The sequence below is a fragment of the Pseudonaja textilis genome, chromosome 1 (genome assembly GCF_049901715.1).
Source record: "Pseudonaja textilis isolate UNSWEBS1 chromosome 1, rPseTex1.2, whole genome shotgun sequence".
Taxonomy (NCBI): domain Eukaryota; kingdom Metazoa; phylum Chordata; class Lepidosauria; order Squamata; family Elapidae; genus Pseudonaja; species Pseudonaja textilis.
In genome coordinates, this window is record NC_141990.1 from 330,216,664 (window position 1) to 330,238,321 (window position 21,658).

The 21,658-nt window shown below is 41.7% G+C and overlaps 1 protein-coding gene across 2 annotated transcripts; it reads left to right on the plus strand.

The window, feature by feature from the left end:
- The first annotated feature begins 638 nt into the window (after positions 1 to 638).
- On the plus strand, positions 639 to 14,844 carry CCDC194 (coiled-coil domain containing 194). 2 transcript variants are annotated; one of them, XM_087923332.1, is made up of 5 exons: positions 639 to 1,018; positions 7,174 to 7,270; positions 8,286 to 8,397; positions 11,573 to 11,659; positions 14,147 to 14,844. In XM_087923332.1, the coding sequence occupies exons 1-5, from the start codon at positions 689 to 691 to the stop codon at positions 14,154 to 14,156; spliced, it is 636 nt and encodes a 211-aa protein (XP_087779458.1). In that variant the 5' UTR covers positions 639 to 688; the 3' UTR covers positions 14,157 to 14,844. The 2 variants fall into 2 exon arrangements, with proteins under 2 accessions (XP_087779458.1, XP_087779452.1); XM_087923326.1 differs by having other exon boundaries at positions 11,573 to 11,705; positions 14,147 to 14,304.
- The last annotated feature ends 6,814 nt before the right edge of the window (positions 14,845 to 21,658 follow it).

Below are 21,658 nucleotides of genomic sequence, written 5' to 3' on the forward strand. Positions count from 1 at the left end.
GACCATTGCAGGGTCTTGAGGTCATGTTATCACATGTTGTGACCTTCTGACAAGCAAGGGACACTGCAAACATCATAAACACATATGATCCAGTTGCCAAGACGCTGCTTTCGTGCCTAAGACGGTGCTAGAACTCACAGTCTCCTGGGAATTGGTCCAAAGTCACCCAGCCAGCTTTCATGCATAAGGTCAGACTAGAACTCTCAATCCAAGTATCCTGGTTTCTAAGCCAGTACTTTAACCACTATACCAAACTGGCTGTCAAAAGGATGTTTACCATCACTTTTGCCAGTTAGGAAAGAGGCTGGCAACATTACACAAGTTCAAAAGCATGACTCCTAGGTTTAGGGTCTAAAATTGGCCAAAACAAAACAAAGAAATTGTACTCTACGCTTTGGATAAAAAAAGGCAGAAAAAATGTGGGTTATCAATTAACAAAGAAGTTACATTTGAGCTTCTCTGGACTCTTAAGATGATCTTTCTGACAGATGCTAGTCTGCTCATAGCTGAACATATTGCAACGAACACTACTATGATCTGTTTATTGTGGTTTGTGGTAAGCCACAAATGACCGGTTTCTCTTACTTTGGGGAGGCCCACGCAGAGCAATTTTAGCAAACGAAAAGCAGGCAGAGCTCGTAGTACATCAACAAGAGAGTGATTGTAAGAAACCTCTCCTGAGCGAGCCATGGAACCCTCGGCCACGCGAGCCACACTGAAAGTGCTGGGTTTGTGTGCCCTGTTGTTGCTCCTGGTGGCTGCGGTGACCATCTCGGTGGCCGTGATGGTGAGGCAGTCTGAAGCGGCTCGCCAGCTGAGAGGATGCCAGGAGCGGGCATCGAACGAGACGGCAGCCCTGACATTGCGGGTGGCTGAGCTGGAGCAGGAAAGAACCAGGCGAGAGAAACAACTGGAGAAATTGGCACAGAGGGAGAAAGACCTGCAGAAGCAACTGAACCAGGCCAAAGAGGGCAAGAAGAGACTTAATGCCACTTTGATGGGCTGCTTAGATAACATGGTATGTGTGGGGGCAATGGGGAATGAATGATCCTTGGGGGCAGGTGGTATGCTGGAATGTTGATTACTTTCATGGTAGCTAAAGCCCTAGGAATGCAGAGCCCTGGTGCATCAGTTTAAAGCAGTGTCTCTCCACTGTGACAATTGTAAGGTGTAGACTTCAGCTCCAAGAATTCCCTAGCCAGCAGGCTCCCAGAATTCCCCAGCCATCCACTATGCTAGGAATTCTTAGAATTGTAATGCCAAAAGAAGGTAGGGGACATCCCATTTGATCCAGCAACCTTCAAATTGGGTTGGGAATAGCAATTTAATAGCTATATTGAGATGGGTGGCATATAACTTTAATAAATAAGTAAAAATAACAAAAAAATTCTGCAAGATCCAATCTAACTTGATCACTGGGACCAGAGGTTTATTCTTGCAAGCTTTCAGACTCATGTTGGAGCAATTTTTCCATGCCATCTGTACCCATTGTGTTGGTACTTGCCAGTGTCTTAGAAAACTATGATAGACTGCCCCTGTATAGGAAGGTTCTGTTTTAGCTACCGTGGCTAATAGATGCTGACAAATCTCCAAAAATAAAAGTAGTTCATTTGGTTTATTGATCCTTACTATAACATACCAAGGGAAGAACTTTTAGTTTGTGCCTCTTGAATTTAGTGCCTCCCCAGGTTCTGTGGGTTCCCATTGTGCCACCCATTGGGCATGGCTAGTCTAGTGAAGAGAAGGACCAGGGGAGACATGATAGCAGTGTTCCAATATTTGAGGGGCTGCCACAGAGAGGAAGGGGCCAAGCTATTTTCTAAAGCACCCGAGGGCCAGACAAGGAATAATGAATGGAAACTGAACAAGGAGAGATTCAGCCTGGAAATAAGGAGAAACTTTCTGACAGAACAATCAACCAATGGAACAGCTTGCCCTCGGAAGTTGTGGGAGCATCATCACTTGAGACCTTCAAGAAGAGATTGGACTGCCATTTGTCAGAAATGGTATAGGATCTCCCGCTTGGTCAGGGGTTGGACTAGATGACCTACGAGGTCACTTCCAACTCTGATTATCTGTTATCTGTCAAGCCAATTGGGGTGCTGGATGGGTGAATTAAAGAGTCAAGTACTCTGGATCCCAGACTCCAAAGTAGCCCTCTCTCAGCCCAACCAACCTGACAGGGTTGTTGTGGGGAACATTTAATTAAATAATAGGTATGTTCATCACCTTGAGTTACTTATAAGGAAATAAGGGTGGGATAAAAATATATAATAAATAAATCTCAAAATGTAAGATTATTTCTTGAATTCAAAAACATAGATGTCATTCTTTTTGAGGCCTTATTTTGTTTTAATGTGTCAGCGTGTTAAGTCAAACGGCTTTAAAAGTTGAAAGTTGCCCAGGCCAGCCTGACTCTGAAAGGTTCCTGATGCTGAGTGAGATGTTTCCCTTTTAACGGCCTGTAATTTGCTTTTCTGCTTTTCTGGTCCTTTAAAATCAAGAAAACGTCACAATGGTGCAACCAAAGTTATGCCATTTTTATATGCTTCTATTGTGCCGCTGTAGCTGCCATCTTGATTATTTTGACACAGCCTTGATTTCTACTGCACAGGTCTCCCAACCTTGGTAATTTTAAGATAGGTGAACTTCAACTCCCAGAATTCCCCAGCCAACATGGAAGTTGAAGTCCACCTAACTTAAAGTTGCTAAATTGGGACCTCTGTGCTACATTAAACTTTTCTCCTTAATTTTATGCTCTAATCCTTTGGATTATCCCCTTTTCCAGGGCTGTGATTCCCATTTTAAGAAGGTCTTGTTAATGTATAGAAAAGCATTAACTGCTCCCCAAATGAAATAAGCTGGAGATTTTCCATCTGTTTTGGAACAGGGTCGTACAAGCCTTAGGAAATTATAAGCCTATAAGGCTGAGAACTCCAGACACCCAAGACGAGATTTTTCAATATCTTCTTGCCACCATGTACAGTAATTGGTACCTCAAATATAGTATAAATAAGCCCTCTTTCCAGGATGTATCTCAATAGGGACTGGTTGGCCATCAATGAAGAATGCTTAAGATATCTCCTGCATTGCAGATCAGTTGGACTTGTTTGAACTTGTTTTTCAAACCTGGCAAATTTAAGATTCCATGTTGATTGGGGAATTCTGGAAGTTGAAGTCTACACATCTTTAAATTGCCAGGTGTGAAAAACACTGGACTAGATAATATTGATAGTATACTAGTTGCATTCTTTGAATTGTCCCAAAGAATCTTGCAAATAATCCTTTTTGCAAAGATGCATATATCCTTTGTTTAGGAAACCTAGTTTTAAAACAGTACTGTAGGTGAGAGAGAGCGAAGAGGTCATAAAATGGAGGCCACAACTGCTTATTTCTAGCCTGGCACAGAAACCCTGTGGAGACTTTTTCAACTAAACCTATAATTTAGCAACGCCTCCAGGTGGACATTAAAAGGCCAGTCCCATTTTAAAAAGGCTAAAAAAGAAAAACTCTGACCAGCCCTAGCTGGAAGAAAATGCAGTTGCCAGAAAGAGATTGTGGGCCTGCATCTGTTAAAAGAAGTATAAGCAGACACAATTATCAAGTTTGCTGAGAAAAACAAAGGACAAGCAAGACTGTAAAGATTGACCAGGAAAATCGATCTTCTCCTTCATTGCTTTCCAAAGAGATAAAACAAGAAGAGGAAGGGACTTTCCAGATGTAAAAGGAGTTGATAGCAAATATATGCAATCATCAAAAGGATCTTTTTCTGTTTGCATTGATTTTCATTTGGGGGCAGTTTCCTAGCCAACGAGTCACTTAACATTAAAAAAGGAAGCTTACTCTGTGTGGAATTTCCATCAGTATTGTTGTTCTGCAGCTCAGAAATCATCCACCCCTCTTTTCTGCTTGAGGTTGTCTTCCTTTGCCCACAGATTAAGCTAAATGTCAATTTACCTTAGAATAGAATAGAATAGAATAGAATAGAATAGAATAGAATAGAATAGAATAGAATAGAATAGAATAGAATTCTTTATTGGCCAAGTGTGGTTGGACACACAAAGAGTTTGTCTTGGTGCAAATGCTCTCAGTATACATATAAAAGAAAAGATACATTTGTCAAGAGTCAAGAATCATAAGGTCCAACACTTAATAATAGTCATTGGGTACTATAAGCAATCAAATCATACTAGGAAACAGTCAATTTAAATCATAAGGCTACAAGTGACAAAGTTACCTTCCTTTATTCGAAATAGTGGGCTGACTTGAAACATTTCTTAAGCCTAGAGCAAACTTCTGGAGCATTACTGCACGCCTGTCATTCAGAGGCTGTTGCATAGCTGTTGCATTTATCCTTAAACCCTCCAGCTGCTCCATTTTGTAGTTTGAATGTATCTTGACTTCTGCCTGCCTCCCAAGAAGACAACAAAGAATCAATCTGCATTCAGGATGCACATCTTCATACAACATATAGTTGTGATTTGGGAGGTGCATCAGTGGTGGTATTCAAATTTGTTTACTACCAGTTCTGTAGGCGTGGCTTGGTGCGTGTGGCAGGGGAAGGATACTGCAAAATCTTCATTCCCTCCTTACCCCACTAACCTGCTTTCCAGCTCTGTTCTCCTGTGCAGGGCAACAAAAGAAGACCCAGCCAATCAGCTGGGACTCGGGAGGCAGAGAATAGATGGGGGTGGGGCCAGTCAGAGGTGGTATTGGCTGGTTCTCCGAACTACTCAAACTTTCCGCTACTGGTTCTCCAGAACCGGTCAGAACTGGCTGAATACCTCCTCTGGTGTGCATGTTGGCCTGTCTGCAACCATCTGCAACCTACTCTTATCCATCAACCCCTCTGTAGCATAGATATGCATTAAAATGCCTATGTGCGGTAGCAAACAAGTCTAAACCAAGTTCTAGAAACATTCCCCAACCACATCCCTTCATCAAACTAATAGCCCCTATATGTCATTTATGGCCACAGCATTTTCTAGCAAGCACCTTTGCTATCTCTTATGTGTGGTTAACATTATTGGTTTCTGCTGGCAACCTGGTTGTTGGTTTATCTGATCCAGGTTGCTGAATCTTAGCTTCTGGGTATGGCAAGCTTCTGGGTATCCAGCACTAATTCACTATGCCATAATTTGTGACATAGTTCTGACTGAAGCTCTTTCATAAGCTGAAGTGAAAGTACCAGCCCTTCAATAGTGCAGGTATTAAAGTAGGGATAGGCAACTATGGCTCCTTTAAGACCTGAGCCAGTCATGGAATTCTGGGAATTGAAGTCCATTGGTCGTAAAGGGGCCATAACAGCCCACTCATGTGTTAAAGGATTTGCCTGAGGTGGGTCTGGAGAACTTACAGAGAATCTCACTTGAATGTAGCCTTGACTAGTGTTTGAGGGAATGGCTAATTCTCTCCAGCCCAGCTAAAATACAGCCTTGTCAGGGGCGGGGAAATGAAGTGGGTACGGCTACTCTGTACATACTGTCTTGTGCTGTCAGGAAAAAAATCACAATCAGGCATGTCTGCCTTGGTCAAAAGGGTCAAGATGGAAAATGCAATGTTGTGAAAAAGCTCGGCCTTTTTTAAATGTGCGGTTCAACTTCCATTGTACTGTCACGGCCACCATTTTGACTTTTTTGACCATATGCCCTCGGCCATAGTAAATAAACAAAGGCCTGGAGAGAGCAGAGTCACACTGGTCCTGGGTGGAGTCAAAGCTAGTAGTAGTCCAAGACAGACAAAAAATGAGTGGGGAAAATTTCTTTTTGTTATATTCCAGAGCAGTGTTTCTCAATCTTGGCAACTTGAAGGTGGGTGGACTTCAAGTCCCATTGAGCCTGATTTTATTACTTTTCAATGCCAGAGTTGTTAAGCAAATCACTGCAGTCTTTAAGTAAATCAGATGGTTGTTAAGCAAAGCTGGCTTTCTCTATTGACTTGCTTGTCAGAAGTCGTCTGGGAAGGTCGGAAATGTTGATCATGTGACTCTGGGATGCTGCAATGGTTGTAAATACATACTGCTTGCCAAGGGCCCAAATTTTGATTACATGACAGTGGAGATGCTATGACAGTTGTAAGTGCAAGGACCAGTCATAAGTCATGTTTTTCAGTGCTGTTGTAACTTCAAATGGTCGCTAAACAAATAGTTGTAAGTCAAGCACCACCTTTAATTATTAACAGCAAAGAAACAGAGGATTTTTTTAAACCTGTGATAGTTTATTCTTAGATGAAAGGAATATATCTGTGCATGATTAGGATATTCTTGCCCAGAAACAGAAGGTAGAAATCTGTGACTTAATACATTCACCTGATTATGCAATAGATTATTAACAACAGTGGTGGGACTCATCTCCAGTGGGGGAATGAGTCTGCCTATTGAGATGAGGTGGACCGGTTGTTTTCATGGTGTGGAGAAAATAACTTGGTCCTCAACACCAATAAGACCAAGGAGCTTATAGTGGATTATAGAAGGAACAGATCAGACATCCAGCCCTTGCTTATCAATGGAGACCGAGTGAAGCAAGTGGCCAGATTTAAGTTTCCGGGTGTTACCCTAAAAGAGGACCTGACCTGGGGTGCCCACATTGCAGCCCTGGTCAATAAGGCCCAGCAGAGATTATATTACCTGAGACTTCTGAGAAAACAACAACTGAATGAAAAACTGCTGGTGACCTTCTACCACTGTACCATAGAGAGTACCTTAACTTACTACACCTCTGTATGGTTTGCCAATTGCCCAGTGGCAGATAGGAAAGCACTCCAGAGGGTTAATGTCATTGCCCAGAAGATCATTGGTTGCCCTCTCCCCTCTTTGGAAGAGCTTTATAGCTCCCGCTGCCTCAAGAAAGTTCAAAACATTCTCAAAGATCCATCTTATCCTGGCAACTCTTTTTTTGAACTATTACCCTCTGGCAGATAGTACAGAATAATAAAAACTTCAGTTTAAATTCTATGGATGTTTCTGGCAATAATATGGATATGGATTTCCATCTTTTTCTGGGATATTTTTTCAATTCCCAAATTTGCAGCCCAGGGATTCCCAGGAAGTCCAAACACAACTCGGCTTAACTTTGGGGAAATTTGCTAAGGTTTGATGGTTGTGCTATATTAAAAATAGTTCTCCTCCTCTCCCTCCCTCAGATTTTATATCATTAACTTCTCTCTGTCTTGAAGATCCACTTGAATGCTAACCTGTCAACTCTTCACAATGAAATGTCCACCCTTCAGGCAGAAGGTATGAAGATGGACAGCCAGAACGGTGCCTTGCTAGGTAAAGCGTTAGATTATTATTATTATGGTTCACTGCAGAGTCAGTGAGATGTTTAGACTAGATTTGGCATTTTTATCCACCTATTGAATCCTTCCCAGCACAGGCAAATGTTACTGTTTGATGATGTATTATTACTATTATTAAATTTTATTTGTTTACCCATCTCATTGCCAGGACTCTGGGCAGTGTACAAAGTTTTTAAAAACTGACTAAAAATATAACTACAGAAAGCCATTGAAGACATTAAAATGTCTTTTTGTATTTATGTTATGGATTTATGTTAAAAATCATTAAACAACAGTTCAAAGTTCTTAGACAATGAAATACATGCAGAGAATAAGTGTGAACTGGTAAAAGATTCTATCCTGGAATATATTACTCCGATTTTGCAGGCTTTCTGCCTACCTGACTATAGTTCTTTTTTAAATTTTATTTAAAAAGTAAAATGGGACTCTGACAATATTTTGAAAAATAGAGATGACCTTCTGCCACATATCCACCAGCCTTTACAACTTTGGTGTCACCAAGAGTGGGATACAGAACATCAACTAACATTCCAGTTACTTAATTCACCCATTTGTGGATTCACACAATACATGGAACTATGAATTTATTGCATGGCCTGGTTTCATAAAACATTCAAAGGCACAACAAAATAAGGAATGTTAGAATCCTAGGCCTGAAGGGTGTGATGTGGTCTACTCACTGCTCTGTGCAGAAAGCCAGATGAAAATAACCCTGGTCTATCTGTCTATCCCAATGTTTTTCAATCTTGGCAGCTTTCAGATATATGGACTCCCAACTCCCAGAATTCCCCAGGGAAAACCACTTTTTCAGAAGTGGTTTGTCATTGTTTCCTTTCTAGGGCTGAGAGAATGTGTCTGACTTAAAATGACTCAGGTGTCTTGTGCCTAAAAAGACTAGGAGAATTCACAACCTCCTGATTTCTTAACCACTAATCGCTTTAATCAATCTGAATCTAAGGAGTTAAGTTTCTCTTTCCTATCCCCTGAAGTGGAGATGACCAAACTCGAAGAGAAACTGGACGAAGCAATTGGAGCACGAGATGTTGTGGAGGCAGAGAAAGGACACTGTGAAGCACGGGAGAAGGCTCTCCATGAAAGCATGTGAGTAAAATGATTAGCTCTAAGTCGGGGTGCCCAACCTTGGCAACTTTAAGACGTAGACTTCAACTCCCAGAATTCCCCAGCTGACATGGCTGATTGGAGGATCCTGGGAACTGAAGTACACAAGTCTTTAAGTTGTCACGGTTAGACATCCCTGCTCTAAGTGGACTCAGAAAAATCGAAATTTCTCCATGAAGAAGAGCCTTTCTTGTGTCATCACACAAAAGGGTTTGTGAAAGAAAACCTTAAACAATTTTAGTTCTTCTTCATCCTTTGCCCCAAAAGATTCCATTGCAGAGCACTGGAGTAGGAAATGAAACACAACTCCAAATCAGTGGTGGGATTCAAAAACTTTTACTACCGGTTCTGTGGGCGTGGCTTTGTGGGCATGGCCATGTGACTGGGTGGGCGTGGCTTTTTTGCACCCCCCACCCATTTTTAGGAGCTTCTCAGCTACAGAGGAGCCTCTGGGGGAGGCGTTTTTGCTCCCCTAAGGCTCCTCTGGGGCTCAGGAAGGAACAGAGCATGGGAGGGGCACGCAGCATCCCTCCCATTTTGGGAGCTTCCAACCTCAGAAGAGCCTCTGGGGGGACGTTTTTGCTCCCCTAAGGCGGCTCTGGAAGGCAAAAAATGGAGGGGGGGGGCTGAGCTCCTCCCTCCATTTTTTGCCTTCCTGGGCCTCATTCAGCAAGGGAAATCCCGGCACAACTGATCTTATCTACAGCTGATTATCGGGGAAGGGAAAAAAAGAAAGAAATACCTTAGGTGAAGGTCAGGCAGGCAGGTGGGGTGAGCGAGCATCAGGCGGAAGGGCAACCGGGTGGGGGGGTGGCCAGCCAGAACTTACTACCGGTTCGGCAACCCACACCAAATTCTTGCTACCAGTTTGCCCAATCCGGTGCAAACCGACTGAATACCACCACTGCTCCAAATATATTCCACTTTTTTAGATAGCAGGTGTTGTGCTGACAAGCATCATTCTTCCTCTTGCAACATGTAAAAACTCAAAATATCACAGGATTATTGAATCTCCTGAGAATACAGGAATTTCATCCTGCTTCCTTTGCCCAGGATTTGCTGGATACTCTTAAAATCTTGCAAAATTTCAAGAGAGAACACAATCCCACCTTGTGAGATTTCAGCGAGCTTCTCTCTCTTATTATTTGGTTTTGCTTTGGAGAAAGAGTAGAAATCTGGTGTGTGGGGGGGGTTAATGTCTGTCTCCTGAAAAGCCATTTAAAGGGCTTATTGTCAGTTGCTCCTTTCAGAAAGTGGGGCAAGGAGTGAAAGGGACAGGAAAGGCAATGGAAATAAGGACATTGAACTGAGTTAACACTGTGTTTCCTTTCCAGGTTCCAAATTACAATAAAGACAGACAGACAGACATAGAATATCTGTTGTTCAGGATTGCAATGTGGGATCCCTGTTGCTCCCTGAGCCTGATTATTTGCTTTTTTCATTGCCCAAGTAGGTTACATCATCATTGTGAGGGAATGTGGGGTTTACTGCTTATTTATATGTATTAGCTTGCCCTGCCACAATGGATGGATCGATGGGCGCCCCAAAGGTGCTTTTTCAAGAGGCAACTGGACATTCTTTCTTTTTCCTTGAAGACATTGTCAAAACCTGAAGAAGCTTCTTGGGGGAGAAGCAAAACGTCTTCAAGGAAACAGAAGGTCCAGTTGCCTTTTGAAAAAGCACCTTTCAGACAACCATGATCTGGATGACTGAGAACCTCCATGGATGGATGGATGGATGGATGGATGAATAACAGGGTATTTATATATCAGCAATAGGGAACCTGAAGGCCTCAGGGGCTTTGCCAGTCCCATGCATCATGTGATAGGGAACTGCTTTCTTTGCCTAAGAGTTTGGAGGACTGTTGACAACCTAAAAAAGGAATCACAGCTAAAGAGAGAAGTCAGGGGAACAATCTGGCTATTGGGGTACCTCCAACTCAAGTGACCAGTTAGAAACCTGGTTGGGCCACTGACCCCCTTGCAAAGTTCCAGGGAGAAGGTCCATTCATGGACTTGTCTGAAGGAGCTGCCTCTGGAGCTGCTGCAGCAGTCAAGAGCCAGTAGTGTTTCCCCTTTCACTGATACAGATTAACAGAGTTGGAAGGGACCTTCCCTAGTCCAATCCCTCTTACCCAAGCAGATCCATTTTTGACAGATGGCAGTCCAGACTCTTCTTAAAATCTTCCAGTAATGAAGCTCCCACAACTTCTGAAGGCAAGCTGTTCCATTGGTTGATTGTTCTCACTATCAGAAAGTTTCTCCTTATTTCCAGGCTGAATCTCTCCTTGTTCAGTTTCCATCCATTATTCCTTGTCTGGCCTTTGGATGCTTTAGAAAATAGTTTGACTCCCCTTCCTCTCTGTGGCAGCCCTTCAAATATTGGAAGACTGCTATCATGTCTCCCCTGGTCCTTCTCTTCACTAAACTAGCCAAGCCCAGTTCCTGCAACCGTTTTTCATATGTTTTAGTCTCCAGTCTGTTTGCTAATCATCCTGGGTGCTCTTCTCTGCACTCTTTCTAGAGTCTCAACATCTTTTTTATAGTGTGGTGACCAGGGATGGGATTCAACCTGTTCACTGCCAGGTTGCTGGGTGGGCATGGCCATAGTGGGCCCAGCCTACAGGAACTTCCTGTTTCCAGCTTCTGGTGGGCCTCCAGAGCCCGGAGAGGTCATTTTTGCCCTCCCAAGGGTCCAGAGGCCTTACCCGGGCCTCTGGGAGGACAAAAACAGCCTCCCCCTGGCCTCTGGAGGCCCTCTGGAAGCCAGAAACAGTCCCGTTTTGTGACTTCCAATTTTTCTAGGAAGGACGTTTTTCACCCTCCCAAGGGTCCAAAGGCCTCTCCCAGGGCTCGGGGGGGGGGGTGGAAACAGCCTCCCCTGGGCTCTGGAGGCCCTCCGGAAGCCAGAAACAGGCCTGTTTCCGGACTTCCGGAAGGCCCGTTTTTTTCCCCCTCCCAGAGCTTCCATGAGGAACCTCCACTTACCTGCATTGAAAATGGGGTGTGTGGAGACTCCTGGGAAGGGAGGGGCGGGAAGGGGCGGTCGGTTGAAATACCGGTTCGGTGAACCAGTCCAAACCGGTAGAATCCCACCCCTGGTGGTGACCAAAACTGGATGCAGTACACTGACGTGTCTTCTTGCTGTTTCCTTCCAGGCACAGCTACCTGGCTGAGATCGCTTCCCTCCAGCAACGCCTGCAAGTCCGTTCCTCCTCTGCCCACCGCAGGTGCCCCCCCTTCTGGTACTTATTGTGGGGACTGGCCAGTTTTTGCATTCTTTTCCGGCTCGTAAGTTTGGAAGCAGAGAGAAGGGGTCTCTGGGGCAACATTGCACAAGGGTGGTGAGAGTCCCCAGGAGGAGGGGGAAAAAAAATCTAAGGAAGGGTAATTGGAAAACAGAGGTTACCTCTGTGTTGTTGGGATGTCAATTAGTAGTGATGGATGGCCTTGAAGGGAACTAGAACCTGGAGCTCTCAGCTGAAACTTCAAAGCTCTTTGCAAAAGTTCGTTTTGCAAAGGAGTTGTTCATTTCTGTGAAATCTGCTGTTGTGGGAGGGAAAGAGACAGAAAACAGCAAACGGAAAGTAAAAAAAGGGGGGGAAAAGGAAACACTAGAAAAAGAGAAGAACCAAAAAGAAAGGGATCTGCCACCCTTGCTTTGGCTCCACCCACCCCTGGCTTTGGCTCCACCCATCCTTGCTTCTGCCCCTCCCATCTTTGCTTTGGCTCCACCCACTCCTACTTTGACCCCACCTACCCTGTTTTGACTCCACCCACTCCTCATCAGCTGATTTAGCCCCACTCATCAAGACAGTGGTGTGCAATAATTCCAAAATATTTTGTTTGGCAGAAAACAATTTTCCCCCTCCAGGCCGAATAGAATAAGTAATTCTGTATGTGATTGGATCAGAGTTGAATGGGACCACTGAGAACATCAAGCCCACCCCTCAGGAATCCAAGATCCTCTCCTTGCACTCTTCTTCCATTTTGGCTCTCCGTGTTCTCTTGCTTGCTTATTGGAATTTTGTCATTTTTGTCAAAGAACGGACACATTTTTTTCTTCCGGTTTCTAATCCAAAGGCTACACCAAAGTGTCCTTTTTTTAGCCTCTTCTGCTCTCATTTTATTTTCACCGCAATTGTGCTTTCAGAGTTTCCTCTTTTAGAAACGCTCTTATTTCAAGTGTTGTTGTTTTTTCCTATTACCTTCTCCTGCCTTGGAACTCTCATTATCCTTGCTGTTAGTATGAAAATCTGCTTTTCTGGGGTTCAACATTCACTGTTGACTGCTCAGTTTTTAATTCGCTTTAAAATCAAGAACTCCAACGGTCTGTGGCCTTTTCTCCCTTGTTCTCCTTCTTTTTCCATTTAATCAACGCAGTCCTCCCTGTAGCTCAGGATCAATTCATACATTCAGATGTCTTATTCCACAATAAATCTTGACAATTAAAAGCCCCTTTTGAAATTAAACCAGGACCCGAAAAGGGGGCTTATATTGACCAAATCCCAAAATAAAGGTGGTGAGAGTGTGCAGGTAGGCTAAATTGAAATTAGCTGAAATGTAGCTAAAATGGAACTAACCAAGAATAAAAGATCAGGTTTCTGGTTGCTTCATTATTATAATAACAAAATACACTGCATATGTTCAAAGAAAGTTTTAAAAATTCCAATTTCTAAGATCTCAGAAGTAATTTCTAATGCACGAGAATACACAGCCGTAGATTCTGTTTATAATAAAGAAACATATTTAATTATATAAGAAAATCAAACACTGAGAAGGTAGCCATATATATATTGAAAGGAAATCCCATTAAATGAGATTGACTTCTAAGTAGATAGCAGGTATAGGAATGAATAGGCTGCTTATTCTATTTTGATTTTAATACCAAAAATCAATCATCAAAGCTTTCTTTTGGAGTTATTGATTCTAAAAAGAGCAGGAAGTCAAATTAATTCAGGGAAAGCTTTTTAAACTCTTCATTTTTGCTAATATTTATTTATCACAAAATCTCCAGAACCGTAAAGCCTACAAACTTGAAATTTGGCACTTATGTTCCTCTTGGCTTCTAGGTGCTCACTAAGAAAGGATTTTTCAAAATGACCATCAGAGCATTAGTCTTTCGTATATATTATTATTAGCACACTCTGATGCTAAGGAGTTCTACTCCCCCTCCCCACCTGAAAAGAAATCTGTTCCAAATGCAAAACACAAGCAGAGAAAAGGAGTTTCAGTTTCGGTTTTACTTTCACAGCAGCAACCAGCTTTAGTACCAGCTTTAGTACAGAACTGTTGAGGTAAGCCACACCCAAGCTCTATGCTGTCTCCTTCTTGCTCACACAGCAAATACCCTTTCAGTTTCTAAACAGCCCTCAACTGTCACACACACTGACAGGATGGATACTGAGGATACTGGTAAGCAGAAGCAGAATCCCCGCGACCCCCCCGTCTTATTTTCTTCCCCCAAAACTAAGCCCAACCACATAGTTTTGTAGTGAAGCACGGATATAGAGCTAGTAATTAATATATACAGTACAGTAATGATATTTTAGCTCCTAACCATCTAGTACCTTTGCCAGGCTTACTAAGGTGTGAATTCAAGAAAACTGATTTATGCCATCATAAATGTATGCAAATTACTAAGGTGCTGAGAGAACCTGCTTTTCTGTTATTAGCTCTTGTTATTTTACTTCTGTTTCCTTCTGATTAAACACATTTTTATTATGTTTCAGGAAGGGCTGATCTTTTTCTTCTAAAGCAACTAACCAGCACCTTGGAAAAGATGGGAACCGATGGAAGATTTTTTTTTTCAACCCCTTTCCCCTTACTTTAAAAGAAGAAAAGCAGAGAGACCTTCACAAGACTGAATTGCAATGCGGCTCTTACACATAGTCCTTGACTTAAAACAGTCCGTTTAGTGACCTGTTTCAAATTTACAACAGCATTGAAAAAAAGTGACTTAGGACCATTTTTCACACTTACGATCTTTGCAGCATCCCCATGGTCATGTGATCAAAATTCTGATGCTTGGCAACTGACTCATACTTATGATAGTTGCAGTGCCCCCCCCCCCAGGAGCCATGGGACCACCGTTTGCGACCTTCTGACAAACAAAGTCAATGGGGAAGCCAGATTCAACCGTGTCACTAACTTAAGAACTGCAACGATTCACCTAACAGTTACGGCAAGAAAGGTGGTAAAATGGGCCAAAAATGCATTTAACTTATGTCTCATTTAGCAATAAAAATGTTGGGCTCAATTCTGGTTGTAAGTCGAGGACTACCTGTATCATGCTTTCAGGGAGATAGCAAACAGATACAAATGTTCATCTGTTTAAAATGTTTATCTGTTTATCTAAAGATGTTTAAACTGGTGGATAAAAATATATCAGTCTGAAGTTTTACACTGAATTAAAATCATATTCTACTTAGCTGACTACTTTGTTATATAATTTAATTTCAGAATTTCAGGCCCACTGAGCTCTATGTGTCTATGGAGATTCTCAATCATCCAGGTGATGATTGTCCCAAAGAATTCAAAAGGCAACTGAACTTTCTTTGCTTTTCTTGCAGACGTTTCGCTTCTCATGCAAGAAGCTTCTTCAGTTCTTTTCCACCATTCTGCCAGAACTAAAGAAGCTTCTTGGATGAGAAGCAAAATGTCTTCAAGGAAAAACAAAGCAAGTCCAGCTGCCTTTTGAAAAAGCACTTTTGGGACTGGCTTCTAATTCCCTGCCCAGGGAATTCTGGGAGCTGAAGTCCTCACAACTTATAGTTGCCAAGCAACCTCTTCAACCAATGTTTTTCCAGATGTTTTGCATTCCGATACTCATAATCCTTAAAATTATGACCGGGGATTATGAACTTGAAACCTAAAACGTTTACAGGATAACAGGATGGGAATACTTGTCAAAACTTTGGAAAATTTTAATTGAGGAAAAAAACAGAACAGGCCTTGACTAGAAACAGTAGAAACCCTAACTAGAAGTTTCTCTAAGTTGAAACTCATATTTGTGTAATGTTTTCCTTTTTTTATTAACGTAATAATAGAACCTGGAATTCAACTTTTGAAATTACTGGATGGAACATTCTGGACTAAGAGATTCAAAAAATAAAATAAAATCCATATCATATATCATCCATACTTAATTTAGGAAGCTTCTTTTCATGTCCTGTTATGATAGCCTTCATCTAAATGACCATCAAAAGGAATTAGACAGATTGATAGTAGAAAAAATAATGGTCTGTCTGATATCATTAGCTATAAGGAACCTCCAGTTTTAGAGGTAATCTATCTCATTACAGCACTTGTTACAGGAATTCAGTATTCTAGGAAACAGAATACACCAAATACAGGTAGTCCTCAACTTACAAGAGTTCATTTAGTGACCATTCAAAGTTACAAGGGCACTGAAAAATTGACTTATGACCGTTTTTCACAGTTATGTCCTTTGAAGCATCTCCATGATCATGTGATCAAAATTCAGATGCTTGGCAACTGACTCATATTTTATGACCGTTGCTGTGTCCCAAGGTCATATGATAACTGTTGCGTCCTTCTGACAAGCAAAGACAGTGGGGAAGCCAGATTTCACTTAACAACTGTGGCAAGAAATATTGTAAAATGAGGCAAAATTTACTTAACAAATGTCTCACTTAACAACAGAAATGTTGACCTCAATTGCAGTCGTAAGTCGAGGACTATCTGTAGACTTGTTCAGATTTTGTCTGGTTCTCAGGTCATGTTCTCAGTAGTGCAATGCAGGAGCTCTGCAGCAGAGGGCAGTGCATGCTTGTACTATATTCTGTGATTTTATTTTGTGCTGTTCTTCATTTCCCTTAAATCTGATTGCAGCCAGAAACCTTAAAATGACAGATAACTTGCCTTTGGCTCTGTCACAAAGCTCAGCAGGGATGGATTCAAAGATGGGAGACCACCAAGAAGAATCCTAGGGCTGAAGGCTAGGCTGAGAAGTCAACCATACATCCCAGATAATAGGAATACAAGTGTGGAAAGGGAACTTCACCAGGGCAGGGCTGACATCCAAGTAGGAAAATGCGAGGGGAACATCAGGCTAGCCATAAAAGCAAACTTGCATAGGAAAAGGGATTTGATAAAAGGTATTGAAAGAAGCCCCCTAGACAAAAGCCAAGTACAAACAAAAGGCCATACCAAATCAGTAAAACAAATAAGACAAAAGACCCATAGCAGACAGGAGATTGCTACTAAGCAAATATAAGAAATGAAACTAATAATCCAATCAAACCACCCCGCAGAGTTTACCCTCTGATGGAACCCCCCCTGATAGGATTTCACTCACACACAAAAGGAGGAAAGGTATAAAAATCAGGAGTTTATTACACAAAGCTAGCTAGCTCCAGGAACGCAGACTTCTTGCTATCTCTTGCCTTCCTGAAAATTAAAGTAAAACTTGCTTTCAAATAGCTGTCTGTCTGTGTCTTAACTCTGAAAGTACTCCCAGCAGGAAAAAAGAACCCTTGGAAGAAAGGCATTTGCTGCCTTTCAACACAAGCTGTAAGGTTGCCAAGAAAAATACAATTCCAGTTCAGCTATAGAGAAGACTTTACCTTCTAACTTTTACCCTGGTAACCTTCAGCAAGAAAAGGGTGTTGTTTTGTTAACTTTCTTTCTTTGTGTCAACCTCACCTTCTAATTATGGGCATTTAACATTCCACACTGAGCAAGTAAAATAACTATAAAATAGGTCCTTGAAATCTAGCATGTATAAAAAGTATGTAAAATAAATAGGATTAAAGCTAAATATTTTCCCAGTATTGGGCCACATCAACAGCATTTTCTCTCGCCAGCATGAGGCCTTCCTCCGTACGTGTTGTATGCACCATACCATAATGTGAGATGGATTGTTCTTCTCTGCATTCACATAGAGTATCTTCTGTAGGAAAGTATAATATACAGTATTTCTTAAGATTGTCCTTTGATCTTCCTATCCGAGCTTGCAGTCTATTTAGTTTTGTTAACTTGAAAAGAAGAGTTCATTTAAAGTTCTGGTCTACCCAGAAATTAGGCCATGCTTTCTAATCGCTTTCGAAAAGAGCAATTGGGATTTCTAAATTGGTACCAGTAAAAAGGCCTCAGTGGGCACTTCCACATGAAGCCCCTGCCAGCTCCCATCTTATTCTGCACTGTTTCAAGTAACCCCGAGGAAGTAACAGAACATTCTGATCAAAATGGGAAAGGAAAAAAAATGGATGGATGGATGGATGGATGGATAGAAAGGTAACCTTCAGAGATGAGGGTAAGGCAACACCATTTGGACAACAAAATCTTCCCACCAGTTCTGATTTAGAAGCCTAATTACAATTTGCTGAGGCTTTGGAATCTTTTCCCATAGCCACACAAGAGGCCAAGATTCCATTAAAGAAGTTTTTTTTCAATGAAATAGAGACGTGAAAATAAGGAAAGCTAAAATTACTTACTGCCCCTGTTTTTATTCATTCATTCACTCAAGCAAAATTGAGGGAACAGTTTTTGGTGGATTTATGTTGGAAGAGATGAAGAGATTATGCCACCTTGCTTGCAACCATAAGGGATATTAAGATCACGAGCCTCACTTTCTAATCACTTTTGGAAATTGCCTGTTAACCATCTTTAACTACAGTATTAGAGATCTTCAGAACAACAAGCTTGGAAAATCTTCATTGACTAAGTCTATCTTGAATTCTGAATAAAAGCAAAAAAGATATGCTGAAAAACAGAATTTGAAATAAACAACAAAAAGCTGAATAAGATTTGGATCCAGATAAATTTATAAATAGATTAAAGATCCAGATAAATTTAAAATATTAACTTTGCTATAAGATTTTGGAATTTCCTATAAAAAGTAAAATGTCTTGTCTTTTTTCTTTCTCTTTTTACTGCACTTTTTGTTCTTTTTTTCATCCTCTTTAAGTCTTTTTAAGTATTTGTTTTTACTACTGCAATTAAATTTTTAATAAAAATTGTATTTAAAAAGGTTGAGAAACAATGATTTAGCTGTTTGTTCTACCATATATGTTTGTGTATAAACCCATTAATTAATAAACTGCCCCTTGATTTTTTTAACCAAGATAGCATGAAAATGTGCCACCCACAAATACGAATTGATATATCTGGAAATGGGACTGTGCAAGTATATAAGAGAAATATGAGTAGTATAAGAAAAGTATAAGATAAACCTATCTGCAGATACCTCAAGCTCATTTCTTTGTGCGCGTGATGATCTGTCTGGTTTAGTGCTTAAAATGTTCAGCTTATTTGCAAGTATAAACAGTAATACAATTTAGAGGCCACCAACCACAATTGAAAATGGGTGGCTGACGGTTAAGAAAAAGTAAACGCAAAGAGAGAAACAGATCACAAGCAACCAGAAGACAAATTCCGCACAACAATAAAAACATCCTAAAGGGTTAAATCATCCCTTTTCTCCCAGCCATGGGAGAACAGCCAAATTCTCAATAACTTCCTGAATGTAAATAGAGCAGGGGCCATATGGATCACTGGGGAGACGTGTTCCAAAAAACAGCACCAGGACAGAGAAGACAATCTTCCTGTTTCATTCAAGGAATGTGCATCAAGGAAAGGCAGCTGCCCAGCTTGTTTTAAAAACCTTCCAGAGATGGAGGACTCACCATAGGTGGGCTGTTCCACTGTCGCCTAGAATAGATCAGAGGCCCCCAACCTTTTGGGCACCAGTTACCGGTTTCACGTAGAAGGGTTTTCCGTTGGCGGGAGGAGACATGGTTTTGTGCGCTGCCTGTATTCCATGGATGGGCCTTCACTTGTTTGCATGGACCGGTTTCTGGCAAGGCGTGGCCTAGTGCCGGTCCAAGGACTGGGGTTTGGGGACCCCTGGCCAAGATCTCACTCTCAAGGAGCGGCACTTCTTTATATTTAAATTAAATCAGTATTTCTCAACCTCAGCAACTTTAAGATGGGTGGACTTCAACTCCCAGGATTTCCCACGACTGGAGAATTCTGGGAGTTGAAGTCCACCCATCTTAAAGCTGCTCAGATTGTAAAACACTGATCTAAACTATCTGATTCAAGAAGAAATAAACTCTCTGGAGCCTATAATACTAATTAGAGAGCTTATTTGGCTATATTTAAGACAGGATGTTTTTCCAGCTTTGATGCTGCTGTTTTATTGGGGAGAGAAAGAGGGGAATGATCTCAAGGAAGTAGCAGCAAATTGTAGATTAGAGTTATAAAAAGGTAATAGATAGTAAAACACACTGAATTGCAAGGAAATTATTAAAGCAGCAGGACATGAAAAGTGAGAACAATAGGGCACTTTCTACAGGATAGAGATAAACAGGGACTATACAGAAAATAAGCTAACTGGAGATCCTATTTAGTGATAACTGGGAAGCAGCAATAGTGGGAACAGACAGGCAGTAAAAGATCTAAGACCTAATGATTTATGATTGTGTATTTCTTTAAGGGGACATGCTTTGTGAGAATTGGAAAAAAAAGGAACTTACCCTGAAACAGACAACTTGCTTGATTTGCAAACTATTCCCAAGCATCGTTACTCTGTAGAGAATAAAGCTTTGCGACAATTTATAAGGTTGTTGTAAATTCAATTGGGGGGAAGACATCAGGCTAAGAACTCCCAACATTCCTGGGATAATATACACTCTCTCTCTCACACACACACAAAAGGAGCAGCTTGTCGACTAAATACTGATAAACTTTTCCTAGTCCACAGCTTACAACCATTTGTTCAGCAACTGTTCAAAGTTACAATGGCACTGAAAAAAAAGTGAATTATGACCGGTCCTCACATTTACATTTGTCACAGCATCTCCATGGTCATGTGATAAAAATTAGGGTGCTTGGCAACTGACATGTATTTACGATGTTTGCAGCATCCATGGGTCCTGAAAATCATTAGGGGGAAGCTGGATTCACTTAACAACTACATGATTCACTTAACAGCTGCAGCGATTTGCTTAACAATCGTGGCAAAAAGGTCATAAAACTGCAGGTGAGTCACTTAAACAATCCCCTTGATTAGCAATGGAAATTCTGGCCCGATTGTGGTCATAAGCCAAGGACTTGCTGTACTTGCAGACAGCTGTCAGAGGCATCCTACTTCGAGGTGTAACATCACAAGCAGCCACCCATTAAAAAAAAAAAGACTAAATAAGACCAAGGCCTTGTTTAAGGAGTGATCTCTGACTCTGATTTTCTATACCTGGGGTCCAGTCCAACTGATTTTTGTCAGGACTGGAGGGATTGTTGTTGTTGTTAGTTGCAAAGTCGTGTCCGACCCATCGCAGCCCCCTGGACAACGTTCCTCCAGGCCTTCCTGTCCTCTACCATACCCTGGAGTCCATTTAAGCTCACGCTGACTGCTTCAGTGACTCCATCCAGCCCCCTTCATTCTCTGACATCCCCTTCTTCTTTTGCCCTCAATCTTCCCCAGCATTAGGCTCTTCTCCAGTGAGTCCTTCCTTCTCATTAGGGAGCCAAAGTATCTGAGTTTCATCTTCAGGATCTGTCCTTCTAAAGAGCAGTCAGGGTTGATCTCCTCTAGGACTGACTGGTTGGATGGCCTTGCAGTCCAAGGGACTCACAGGAGTCTCCTCCTCCAGCACCAGCCTTTCTTATGGTCCAACTTTCACAGGGAGGAACAAGCCTCCCAACGACTTAACATCTTATTCTGAATTTTAAATAGGTTTTCAAAAGACCTCCCCTCCCCCAAAATCACACCACCCAAAATTGCCATGTGGTCCCAGGATATGGCAGTGATTTCCAGAGAGGTTGTGGGTCCATCAAAAGGTTGCTTAGGTGGCCAGAAGTGACCGATCAACAGTTTACTTAGTGACCATTTGAAGTTACAACAGCGCTGAAAAAAAGTGACTGATGACCATTTTTCACACTTACGACCATTGCAGCATTCCTCATAGTCATGTGATTTACATTTGGATGCTTGACAACTGACTCACATTTATGATGGTTGCAGTGTCCCTGGAGCCTCATGATCACCTTTTGTGACCTTCTGACAAATTAAGGGGGAAACCAGATTTACTTAACAACGGCAGTGATGGACTTAACACATGTGGCAAGGAAAGTCGTAAAACAGGGCAAAACTCATGTAACAAATTTCTCACTTAGCAACCTAATTGTTGGGCTCAACGGTAGTCGTACGTTGAGGACAACCAGATCTGGTTCTGAGGTATCATCCAGATTCTTCCTACCTTTTTACCAGTGGTGGGATT

Coding starts and splice junctions, on each gene's coding strand:
- CCDC194 (XM_087923326.1), top strand. CDS start 689: ATGGAACCCTCGGCCACGCGAGCCACACTGAAAGTGCTGGGTTTGTGT. Junction 1,019..7,173: donor TGGGCTGCTTAGATAACATG/GTATGTGTGGGG, acceptor TCTGTCTTGAAG/ATCCACTTGAATGCTAACCT. Junction 11,706..14,146: donor TTTGCATTCTTTTCCGGCTC/GTAAGTTTGGAA, acceptor ATTATGTTTCAG/GAAGGGCTGATCTTTTTCTT.